Source organism: Eschrichtius robustus, chromosome 2 (assembly GCF_028021215.1).
Source record: "Eschrichtius robustus isolate mEscRob2 chromosome 2, mEscRob2.pri, whole genome shotgun sequence".
Lineage (NCBI taxonomy): Eukaryota > Metazoa > Chordata > Mammalia > Artiodactyla > Eschrichtiidae > Eschrichtius > Eschrichtius robustus.
Genome location: NC_090825.1, coordinates 167,862,490 through 167,875,304, shown reverse-complemented (window position 1 = coordinate 167,875,304; position 12,815 = coordinate 167,862,490). Strand labels below are relative to the sequence as shown.

The 12,815-nt window shown below is 46.7% G+C and overlaps 1 protein-coding gene across 2 annotated transcripts; it reads right to left on the bottom strand.

Moving 5' to 3' along the window:
* Positions 1–1,599: 1,599 nt before the first annotated feature.
* SMIM7 (small integral membrane protein 7) lies at positions 1,600–12,397 on the bottom strand. Of its 2 annotated transcripts, XM_068536785.1 has the most exons (5): positions 12,229–12,397; positions 12,106–12,147; positions 11,555–11,607; positions 7,409–7,499; positions 1,600–2,649 (listed from the first exon to the last, which is right to left on the bottom strand). In XM_068536785.1, the coding sequence occupies exons 1-5, from the start codon at positions 12,252–12,254 to the stop codon at positions 2,634–2,636; spliced, it is 228 nt and encodes a 75-aa protein (XP_068392886.1). In that variant the 5' UTR covers positions 12,255–12,397; the 3' UTR covers positions 1,600–2,633. The 2 variants fall into 2 exon arrangements, with proteins under 2 accessions (XP_068392886.1, XP_068392885.1); XM_068536784.1 differs by lacking the exons at positions 12,106–12,147; positions 12,229–12,397 and adding an exon at positions 11,707–12,099.
* Positions 12,398–12,815: the final 418 nt, after the last annotated feature.

Sequence of the window (12,815 nt, the reverse complement as noted above, 5' to 3'; positions counted from 1 at the left end):
ATTATGGTCACCAAAGGGGAAAGGAATAAATTAGGAGTTTGGGATTAACAGATATACACTACTATACATAAAATAGATAAACAACAAGGATCTACTGTATAGCACAGGGAACTACATTCAACACCTTGTAAAAACCTATAATGGAAAAGAATAGGAAAAAGAATACATATATATATGTATAACCGAATCACTTTGCTGTACACCTGAAACATTGTAAATCAACTATATTTTAACTTAAAAAAAAGAAAAGAAAACAGCAGAACCCAAACTGCCTTACCGCTGTTGGAACTATGTCGAATATACCAATACGTATAAGAAAAATGCTAGAAAAGGGATGGGAAGACAGGAAAAGGTTTTCCATGCTGGAAATTGTTTCCAATTTTTTTTAATGATGTGATTGCTCCTTTAACGGTCTGTGTGTGGACTGCTTGAATGAATGTAGGCAAGAAGAGAGAAAATTCGGGCAGTTGAGGACACACATAGGTACTGAGTGCTTACTGGGTGCCACCCAGTCAAGCACCTGGCTCACCTTCAAGTTCACTGAACCTTTTAATAACACCAGTAGGTTTGACTTTCAGGCCTATTTTAAAGATGTGGAAACTGAGGCTTAGAGAGGAGAAATAACCAGCCAAGGCCCCATGAGCAAGAAGCAGAGATGGGATTTGAACCCACATCTAACTGACCCAGAACATGAGCACTTACAAGCTGTGGGACCCTACGCACTCAAAATTCAAACTTGGGTAACCTTTGGTGCCAATGCGGGTTCTTGAAAAGCCTCCTAAAGATAAACACCCATGAGTTGCCACTTTAAAAATGGACAACAGCCTTTGATGTGCATCCCCCACAGCTCCACTGCTTATAAGAACTGAACAATGAGAAAATAGTTCTCCGGTGAAAAATACAACTATTGAAACAAAATCTTAATGACAGCATTCTCTTCTCCGAGCTCGATTCATCCCCACGACACACAAATGCCTCACCTCATTGAAACCTCAGCGCCGGTCTGAATAAGGCAGGGAGGTTTCCTCACATCATTCATATGGCTTGAGGACTGACCAGCCAAGATCTTGGCACGTCCGTTCCTGCTGACAAGAACACCGGCCTGCGCGAAGCTCAATTCAGCAGCCCTGTTCCCTGCTACTTACAAACCACGGGGTGATACTCGGCCCGGATTTGACAAGGGAATAAATTACAGAAGCTATGAAGTAGAATGAATTAGCTGAGCAGGAGGACAAGTGGACTTGACCCTGGCCTAGCAAAATCCCACCATTATCACTAACTCGTTCGATTCTTCCAGGTGCAGCCCGTCAAAATCGTATTTGCCCAATTCCTGCCCAACATTTATTGAACAAAAACTGAAAAGGAGTATCTAACGTTGCCTCTTTTCTGATTTTTTGACAGCCTCCACAATAAATGAATCCTAGGTGTTTCCCACAGTGTAATTTGAAACAACTCAAACTGAAAGTCAACTTCTACAGTAGAAATTAACACATTTTACATCAACTATATTCAATAATTAAAAAAAAAACCCGATGAAAGTAACAAAAATAAAAAAAATTTACAAAGGACTTCTTGGTTAAAAAATGTATAAACAAAAGGTCCTTTTCATAAATGAGCTTTATTTTCAATGCTGTTTAGTTCTAAGAGCCTGCATATTTATTTATTCCTCCCACCAGGTTACCTGCAAGTTAGGATTTCAAAAACCACAACAAATAAATCAAACACCTGTAGGATCCGGGCACTGACCACCCAAGTGTCATGTTGGCGATTAAACCAGAGAAGCTTCTATGCAAAATGCTGTATTTCCTCCAATGAGGCTTGTTTTTCAACCTTGAAATCATCCACTTGAAAAGCAGACCCCAAAACCCAAGCTTTCAGAACTGAGTCCCAATATCACCACATAAATCACTCTCATTCTAGAAACTATACAATTAATGGCCCCAAAAGTTAATTTAATAGAGGGCTTCAAGGCAAGGCAAAGTTTCTCATAAAACCCCCATCCACCCTGCCAACTGCTCTGCACCTCTCTTCCACAGGAACCCATAACACTTCACCCTTCAAGCCCTGGGGGCAACCTCAGCAGCATGGAGTGGCCAAGCAGAGCCCATTGGGATGGGGAAGGAATTTGGACACAGACGCAGCAACTATGAACTTGTTCATTCCTCACAAATGCAGTCTAATAAGAGGGTGCATCAAACTTAAAAGCCAACCTTTCTGCTTCAGATCCCTGGATAAAAAAGATTTTTAAAAATCTGTATAATTTGAACCAAAAAAGGATGGTTATTAAAAACAAACCAAGAAATACCCAGAAATGGGTTTCCAGTGAAAGTTTGGTAGAAGAGGGATTCTGATCTGATTAAACAATCTGGATACCACAGCCCCTCACATAAACACCCTTCAAACTCTTTTAAGTAGACAGCATTTCAAGGCAGAGATCAAAGTGAAAATATCTTTGAAAAGAAAACAGTGACATGGCTGGGAAACTGTGTTCATCTTGGCGAACATTTTTTCCACCCACCACAAGCTTGGACTTTCTGGGAAGGTCACCGGTTTTCTGGGCAGAAACATTCTTGAAGTCGTCAGGAATGGAGGAAGAGACACTCTGAAAAGATTTCTGGTTCTGTATCTGGAGCTCAGGAGCCAAAGAGCCTGGAAAAGTCAGAGGGCAGAAACATCCATGAGGATGGGAAGTGGTTGCCTTGAAAACACTTTCAGGAAATATTTTCTGGTTACTATCACTAAGATTATTTTACATCATTTTCTGATTTTGTAAGTAACTCTCTGTTACACAACAATGTGAACACACCGCTGCCAAACTGTACACTTAAAAAAAAAAGTAACTCTTTTAAAAAGTATCTACTTGATATGAATCTGTAACATTTTATTTTAGCCCATTCTCTATCACTGCAAGTCGGTGGTGACTTTCATAAATAAAAAGACCTTTGAGTAAACAAACGATTATTAGAGATAACTCTGTTAACTGAAGAAAATCTGGAATAGAAAAGGCCTAGAAACTGTATAAATGTTCATGAAGTTTGGGAATAGGTTATGATACAGGCCTACATGGGAAAACCACAGAATTGTTAAAAAGATACACAGTTGGCCCTTGAACAACACAGGTTTGAACAGCGCCAGCCCAGTTATACATGGATTTTTTTTCAATAGTAAATACTGCAGTACTACACAATCCAAGGTTGGTTGAATCTATGGAAGCAGGACTGCAGATACGGACGGCCAACTGTAAAGTTATACTCAGATTTTCGACTGTGAGGAGGGTCAGCACCCCTAACCCCCGTGTTGTTCAAGGCTCAATTGTATACAGGAACTCTCTGTATTACCTTTGCAACATTTCTATAAATCTAAACTCTTTCCAAAATAAAAAGGTTATTTGAAAAAATAACAACAGATGGGGCAGGAACAACTGGGTCACCACATGCAAAAGAATGAAGTTGCATCCCTACCTCACACCATATACAAAAATTAACTCAAAGTGGATCACACACCTACTATTAAAACTACAAAACTTTTAGAAGAAAACTTAGGGGTAAATCCTTATAATCTTGGGTTAGGCAATGACTTCTTAGCTATAACACAAAAAGAACAAGCAACAAAAGAAATAGATACATCGGACTTAATCAAAATTGTAGAATTTTGCGCTTCAAATGACACCATCAAAAAACTGAAAAGATAATCCACCGAATGGGAGGAAATACTTGCAAATCATATATCTGATAAGGCACTGGCATCCAGAACATAAAAAGAACTACAATTCAGTAATAACCTAACTAAAAAAGGGGCAAAGGATCTGAAGACATTTCACCAAAGAAGATATACAAATGGCCAATGAACACATGAAAGCTCAATGTCATTAACCATTGGGGAAATGCAAATCAACCTTCACATCCACTAGGATGGCTATAATCAAAAAAACTGACAATAGCAAGTATTGGCAAGGATGTGGGGAAATTGGACCCCTCATACCCTGCTGATGGGAATGTAAATTGCTGCAGCTACTTTGGAAAATAGTCTGGCAGTTTCTCGAAAGGATAAATATAGTTACCATATGACCCAGCAATTCCACTCCTGGTTATATACCAGAGAACTGAAAACTTAAGTCTGCACAAAAACTTGTACACAGATATTTATATCAGCATTATTCAAAATGGAAACATTGCAAATATCCATCAACTGATGAGCAGATAAACAAACTGTGGCATATCCATACAATGGACTATTATTCAACCACAGAAAGGAATGAAATACTGATAAACACTAAAACATGGAAGGGGCTTCCCTGGTGGCGCAGTGGTTGGGAGTCTGCCTGCCGATGCAGGGGACACGGGTTTGAGCCCTGGTCTGGGAGGATCCCACGTGCCGCGGAGCAATTGGGCCCGTGAGCCACAATTACTGAGCCTGCGCGTCTGGAGCCTGTGCTCCACAACAAGAGAGGCCGCGATAGTGAGAGGCCCGTGCACCACGATGAAGAGTGGCCCCCACTTGCCGCAACTGGAGAAAGCCCTCGCATAGAAACGAAGACCCAACACAGCCATAAATAAATAAATAAATAAATAATTTTTTTAAAAAAAAGGGGTAAAACATGGAAGAGTCTAGAAGACATTATGCTGAATGAAGGAGGCCAGACACAAAAAGCCATATACTGTATGATTCCATCAACATGAAATACCCAGAATAGGCAAATCCATAGAGACAGAAAGGAGATCAATGGTTGCCCAAGGCTGGGGGAGGGAGGAATGGGAAGGAAATGCTTAATGGGTACTGGGTTTCCCTTTGGGGGGAATGGAAATATTCTAGAATTAGAGAGTAGTGACAGTTGCACAACCATATGAAAATACTACAAAATACTGAATTGTGAAGACTGACTTCCACTTTTTACTTATTAAAACCCTTTTCCATGGTTTGACACTCTCATTTTCTCCCTATCTTTTCCCCGCCCATACTTTTTTAATGAAGATTTCAACATATAGAAGAGTTATAACAGTTCAGCAAACACCCACATACACACCACCTGCAATTAATGCTTTGCTTTACTGTGTATCTATCCATTGATCCATCTACCTTATTTTTCATGTTTCAAAGTCGCAGATATCAGTGCCCTTGGTCTCTAAACGTTCAGACACCTTTCTCCCTGTATTTCAAGTTTTTTATGACTTTTTAAAATTTCCAATTGCGCTCAGCTCCAACAATACAGAAATGAGTACAGGGAATAGCAAACTATCCCTTAAGCCCACTAACTTCCTCAGCAATCACAGCACGGTCACCTCCGTGGACAGTCTGGAGTAGATCCTTCCAACTCTCTCACTGGAAGTTATTTCCCTCACACACTCACTCAGCATTTATTCAATGTTTACTGCGTGCAAGTCACAACTGACACCAGAGTGTGCATACAGGTGACACCCGACCTTCTTTACTTTCAAACCATTCTCCTGTGTAGACAGGACCTTCAGGCACATTATCAATGATGGTGTTGTGTCAGTTGGTCGTATGGGTGTCCTTCGAGTTACCTGACTCTTCGCCTGTTCTTGGAGACTTAGGTGATTTCCAGTTTTTGATATCCTGAAAAAGCCAGTCACTGCCTCCCTGACAGAGCCCTTTCTGGAGAGAAGCTTCCCTCACTCACGGCATGTGCTGAAAGAGCTGGCCTAGGTCAGGGATCTGTAAAAAGCCACACAGTAAGTAGTTCAGGCTTTGTAAGCCTGCCAAAATGGTCCAACCTTGCCATTGTAGTGCAAAAGCAGTGACAGACATGGGCTCCATTCATGAAAACTTCATTCATGAAAATAGGCAGAGGGTAGATTTGGCCCATGAGCTGTGGTTGGCTGACCCCTGACCTATGTGGCTGGAAGCAGGAACCCCCAATCCAAGTAGATCTGGGTGACACCTAGATACTCCCAGAAATCAAAATCAGGACACTGGGCTACAGGCTAAGCTAGCCTTGGGCTGAGCTGGGAGGTCACAAAGCCTGAGGCTACCATCCTGGTCACAGGCCAGCAGGTAGAGCAGTAAAAGTAGCTAGTCAGGTAAGAGAGGACGATGAAGCCAATGGACAGAAAAGAACAAAATGATGAAAACACACCGAGTTCTTCTCTGCCCCAGGACCTTTGCCAATGCTGCTTCTGGTGCTACTGTGCCTCTCTCCAGCTCTGCAAATGGCAGGCTTCCTCTCGTTCTGTAGGTCTTGATTTGAATGGCATCTTCTCAGAGAACCTCTCCCTGACCCTCCTAAACTGCGAGCCCCCTTCCAATTCTCCACCTCACAACTGATTTTTCCCCCTATTTGCTTATTTTACATCCCTGTTATTCTGTGCATTCGCTGAAGGCAGGGACTATGGCTGTTTTGGTCTCAACTGTAATCCCAGAGCACAGCCCTCAAAAGACAGTTCTGAATAAATAAATGAATGAATGGATAGGTGGGAATCTAGAGAGACAAAGGCTGGAGGAGCCCCCCAACACTTCTACTTCCTGTGAGAGCTAGTTATACTTCCTACACTCTTCTGCAAATTCCTTGATCTCTTCATGAGCCCTCTCTGTACCTAGGCAGGCCTCATGTGAGCTCCCAAAAAGGGCCTCTCTGGGCATACATTACAGCCCTCATTCTGGGCTCTAAAATACTTTTCAGCAGCACAGAAACCCCTCCTCCTCCGATCTCCTAAGTCCTGGAATCATCCCCTCAAACAGCCACTGGGCTGGCACAAGGACTGCACAGCAACCCCAAATTCAGCATCTCAATGACTCAAGACAGCCAACTTTTCACTCTCTTCCTCTTTAGGGGAAGCACATGGAGATGGGCACAGCCTGGCCCAGACCCCAGATTCTCCTTGTTTTTTTCCCTGAGTCTGTTTACTATGAGTCTCATAATTCACTAACAGCATGGTCCTGACACTGAAAGGAAAACCAATCCAATTGGATTTTTTTAGCCTAACGAGAAAATAAAATAGGCATAAAAAGCAGAAATAAAGCCTGAATACACTTCTGCTGGCTTCCAGCAGGCTGGGAACAAGACCCGGCAGCACGCTGGCCTTTCAAGACGTATTTTCCACTTTGGTCAAAGTCAAGTATAGGCTAAGCACAATCCACAGAGCTGGCAAGAGGTGATGGAGCCATGGGCTCAGGGGAAGGCATCTCTTGGCAGCCTCTGCTGAGGCACCGGGCACAGCCAGGACGTGAAGAACGCCATGTTCCAATCGAAGCTCCAGCCTGGACTGCAGTGACATAGTTTAATTCCTATAGACCCCAGTTTCCTCTCTAGTGTGGAGAGTTCTTACTTTGAAAGCAGAAAGCATGACACAAAAGTGCAGACTGTGAGGACAGAAAACGACCATCAGAGGGTCATTCTAGAGAACGACCCTGAGGATAATGACAACAAAGGAGAGAGGCGGGCTGGACTTACACGATCATGCAGAACATCATGAAGACATTCCATAGGGCGATGAAGATTCGAAAATATCTGAGGCTCAGCAAGAACTCCCGGATGTTGTCACCTGGAAAGTCAGAAAGCATTTTCACAAGCAATGCTAACATTCTGTTGTCACAGCTGCAGTGTGATTCTACCCACCCCACACCCACTACCCCCATGTTCCAATGGCAGCATGGCTTTTCATTTGGGCCACCTCTGTTCCCCAGCCCTGAGCACTCAGGCTATAGCTGCCACTGACCAACCCCCTGAGAGGACCAAGCACTCAGCCTCTGACTGGCTCAGGGAAGGGCACGTGACCCCAGTCTGTCCAGTGAGAGCCAGCCCTGGGACTTTTGCCTGAACTACCAGGAAAGAGGCACCTGCTTTCTGCCAGGCTAGCTGGACTGCAAAGATGTAAGCCCAGTCCTCTAAGGCAGGGTGCAAACCATGGCCTGTAGGCCAAAGCTGGCCTCTGCCTCCTATTTCTGTATAGCCCATGAGTGAAGAATGTTTTTTATATTTTTAATGGTTAAAAAAAACAACAACAAAGATTTTGTGAGCCACAAAAATTACATGAAATTCAAATTTCAACAGCCATAAAGTTTTATTAAAATACAGCCATGTCCACTCATTTACATATTATCCATGACTACTTTCAACTTACAGAGGTGAACTGTTGCACCAGAAACTCTATGGCCCACAAAGCCTAAACTATTTATGATCTGGCCTTCTACAGGAAAATGTGCCAAGCCCTGCTCTAGGGTCACCTTTGTCAACACAAGCCAACCTGATAGTAAAACCAACCCAGGAGGAAAAGAGAGCTGGGGAGGGTCACAAGCTGGAGAGCCAGTTTAAGCCCTGAATCCACGTGTGCCCAAGGACCATTCTACCCTTCGATGTTTCAATTTGCTTTAGCCACTTTGAGCTGGTTTTCAGTGTTTACAACTGAAAAAGCATACTAATTCAGGCAAGTAGAATGGGAGTTATGCTTTGGTGACAACTAACTCTAGTCCCCTCTGATGCCAAGGAACAGAAACCACTCCAAGAAGAGGGAATTTGGTACATTAAGACTCCAGAGGGACTTCCCTGGTGGCACAGTGGTTAAGAATCCGCCTGCCAATGCAGGGGACACAGGTTCGAGCCCTGGTCGGGGAAGATCCCACATGCCATGGAGCAACTGAGCCCGTGCGCCACAACTACTGAGGCTGCACTCTAGAGCCCGCGAACCACAACTACTGAGCCCACGCACCTAGAGCCCGTGTTCTGCAACAAGAGAAGCCACCACAATGAGAAGCCCGCACACTGCAACGAAGAGTACCCCGCCCCCACCGCAACTAGAGAAAGCCCGTGCGCAGTAACAAAGACCCAACGCAGCACTTAATTAATTAATTAATTAAAAAAGACTCCAGAGACTCGGGTTCCAGGACGTTCCTCTGGGGTTCTGAGTTGATTGCCCAGCCTCTTGAGGCCTCCAGAATGAAATGAACGGATCCAGATTAGATGATCTACAAGGGTGTTACCCAAAGTGTCATCCACAGACCAGAGATGGAACACCGGGCAGGAGCTCAGAAACTTCCACAGCAACCCAACATGACCGCCACCTGGCACTGCTGCACCATCCAGGCGCATGAAGAGCACAAGGTCTTGCTCTACATGGTTTAGACAACAAGTCCAGTGTTGTCCATGCCACAGGGTTAGCGACACGTAGCAGCATACCCTATATAAGTGTTGGCCCAGCACAGACTGCAAATGTCAGAGACAGATCCGTTCCCAGAATGTCTTCAAGGCACTGCTTGGCAAGGCCCTTCTCTGAGCCCAGGATCACAAAAATAGCCTCTCTTACCATGAACAAACGCTGACTAAAGGCCACTCATCCCAGGGAGTAGCTGAGTGCAGGGGATACAGGGAGGAATGAGACACATGTCCCTGCCCTAAGGAGCTCACAGGGAGAACAAATACTAAGCAAGTAACCACACACCTGATTATTCACTAGGACAAGTGCCATGGGAGCTATAATGGGGGAACCCGACCTGGCATGCATCGGGAGGCAGGTGGGGTCAGAAGAAGTCTCACTGGGAAACTGTGAACTCCAACCTTAAACGTGAGCTGGGGACTTCCCTGGTGGTGCAGTGATTAAGAATCTGCCTGCCAATGCAGGGGACACAGGTTTGATCCCTGGTCCGGGAAGATCCGACATGCCGTGGAGCAACTAAGCCCATGCGCCATGACTACTGAGGCTGTGCTCTAGAGCCCGCACGCCTAGAGCCCATGCTCCGCAACAAGAGAAGCCACCGCAATGAGAAGCCCACGCACTGCAATGAAGAGTAGTCCGGGCTTCCCGCAACTACAGAAAGCCAGCGCACAGCAACGAAGACCCAACGCAGCCAAATAAAACATGGGCTGGAGTTTACTGACCTTCCACAGAGGTGACGTGGGCCTACATGTGCCCCAGTTTCCTCCTGTGTAAACGGGGATGATGGGGGACTGTGAAGGCTGCAGCACAGTGCCTTACAGGACACTCTCAATAAATGAAGCCACTGTGATATTAGGGATCAGCCAGGCAGAGGATGGAGGGAGAGGAGCATGATCTACAGGGTCAACTGCCAACACAGAGTCCTAGTCTGAAGGAGCCTAGCAGGGAGCCCCCGATCAGAGGGAAGCCACCGTTCTGACTATCCTTGTCACCAATGCTCCCGCCACTTTCGAGCCCACGTGGCCAATCTCCCACCTACCATAGCTCCAACTCAGATCTATAGATCACAGCCCCAGGGGCTGGAATAGTACCTTCCATGTAGTGGGTAAGCAACATATACAGCTGCTGAATGAATGCATGAATGAACAGACGGACAGTCTAGTGATTGAGAGGACAACCTCTGGAGTCAGAAAAACCCAGGCTCAAATCCCAATGCTGTCGCTGATTTGCTGTGTGGCCACAAACAAGTTGAGCCACATCTCTGAGCCTGAGTTTCCTCATCTGTAAAACGGGAAAATGCTCCTTACCTTTTAGGAATGGAGGTGGAGTGAAACACCCATAGGAAGTACCTAACAAGGCAGCCACTACCTGGCAGGCCCCCAATAAAGGGAGCTGTCAGACTGCCTTCAGATTCGCTGCCCCTTAGGGTTCCTATTGTCCTCATGCAATGCTCCATCACAGCACCTACCACCTTGGCCGCAATGCCACCTCCTCAGAGCGCCTTCCCTCCACACAACCCAGCCAGAGCAGCAACCCCATTGCTATCCTCCCAACATCTTCTTCTTCACTGTCTGTTCCTTGTTTAGGGACTGTTTGTCCCACCCCATAGGAGTACAACCCAAAGGCAGGAATGACTTCTGTCTTGTTCCCTGCTGTGTCCCCAGCATCTAGCACAGTGGCTGGTACAGAGCAGGTGTTCAATAAATGTTAGGTGAACGAATGAATGAATGGATACAATAGTCATGTACAGGTCCCATTAGACTCCAAATAGTCACATGTGTCAATTTAGCAGGAAGTATATATTCTAGGGCCTCCAGGATCCAGGCATGTGAAATGATACAAAGATAAGGGGGCGGGGGCTGGGATGAGGTAGAGGCCACAGGCCCGCCTTCAGTGGGGTCCTCCTTCTCAACTCCTATTCAACAGGTGTCAAAAGGTCGCTTGAACCCCAATTTGTAGAATGTTCCAATTTTTCTTGAAAAATCATACATCTGAATCTTTATATGACATCTCCTGATTTATCTGAAAGCTAATCTAATTGAAAATTAAACAAACAGGTCTACAGCATTCTGGAAACAATAGGCTGTTCATCCATTCACTCATTCATTCATTCATGCTGGAATGCTGGAACTGCAAGGACACAGATGAGCCAAAACAAGCTGGAGCCTCTTCTCTGGAGCTTAAGGTCAAGTGTGAGAGCTAGATATTAGCCAAATGACAGCATACATAAAAGAAAATTATAACTGTAAGAAGTGATATGAGTGCTGACCTATGCAGGGAGGTCTGGTAGGAGAAAGCAGTGGATGACAGAGGTGGGTAGAAGGAACAGCACAAACTCAGGCACACACACACACACACACACACACACACCCCTAAAAGAAAACTGGTGAAAAAGAACTGTCCTCTCTGAAATGTACCAATTCCAGGGTACAGAAAGGAGGTCTTACCTGTGCTGGGCTCCCTCGACTCCTCCCCAAAGCCTTGCGTGTCCTTCTTTTTCCTACAAAGAGAAGCAGACAGTGACCACTTTCAGTAGGACAAACAGACCACTTAGTCCCCGGGCCCTGATCCCCAGCTCAGAGGGGAGCTCTAGCCCTACCGTTGCTTTGCTGTGTGACCTCTTTTGCGCGGTTCAGTGATGTTCCCTGGGCCACCCCTTGCCCAGCCAATCACAGCCATGCCTGCAGCCACCGACGGGGTGGAGAGAGTGGTTCGAGGGAGCCAGGTGCGGGGCTGCGGGTACAGATTAGGGCTAAGAGATTCTCGGGGGTTGGGTCTGAGGCTCTCATGGGTGCGAGCAGAGGGATCCCGCGGGAACTGAGAGTCCGCAGTTCAAGTCTCGGCGGCGCGGACAGTCACAAAAGGATGGACCCGGTTGGAGGCGGAACTTGGGGCTGGGACCTGGGGGCGGGGCCGGCGGCGTACGGCGTGCACACGCTCGCGAAGGCGGGGCTACGGGTCCCCCGGATGGAGCCACGGTCCAACGCGGCCTACTCACAGCTTAAAGTTGAGCACCGCCCCGGCGTTCATCAACAGCGTCCTGCAGAGGGAGAATGCGGTTACTTGGACCGTCCCCACCCTGTCGGGCCCTCACGTCCCATCCTCTGGTTCCCCTAATTACCCAAAAAGGAGGATGTCCCCGATCATTGTTACGGCCGGAGCGTCCGTCAGAACAGGAAGCGGAAGCCTCGGGAAGGGAGGGGAGAGGAACACGAGCCCACCAATCTCGAAGCAGCTCTGGAGAGGGCTGGACCAATCAAAGACCAAGGCAGGCAGGGTCCCGCCTTCTGCAGGCCAAGCGCCCTAAAGAGCGAGAGCCGCTCCTTGCTATGAAGGCCTGGGGAGGGTAACCAAGAAAGGGCGGGGCGACAGCATAACGTCACCCAAGGGGCGGAGCCATCTGGCGGCAGGGTTGGGTAACGGATTGGAAGCCTTTCGCGCATGCGTGAGAGACCAGCCAGCCAGAGCACTAGCACAGCAGCTTTCCCTCTTGCCGGGCTGGGCTCTCGGATGCGGCTTCTGGAGAAACGGTGCCCCCTGATCATTGAACTGCATAGGGGAATGAGTCCTGATGCAGTGGGCTCTACCGGGCATGGACGCCCCGACTGTTGTACTCCAAAAGGACCTCCTCCTGGGCCTCACGGAAGGCGGGATCCCCAGTAGGCAGGCACTACCCGGGGCAGGGGTCCCGACTGAGCGGTTCCCTCG

Excerpts from the sequence above, each read along its gene's own strand:
- SMIM7 (XM_068536784.1), bottom strand. The coding sequence starts at position 11,786 with ATGGCTGTGATTGGCTGGGCAAGGGGTGGCCCAGGGAACATCACTGAA. Across the intron at positions 11,608-11,706 it reads GGTCACACAGCAAAGCAACG|GAAAAAGAAGGACACGCAAG; the intron begins GTAGGGCTAGAG and ends TTCTCTTTGTAG. Across the intron at positions 7,500-11,554 it reads GTCGAGGGAGCCCAGCACAG|GTGACAACATCCGGGAGTTC; the intron begins GTAAGACCTCCT and ends CTGACTTTCCAG.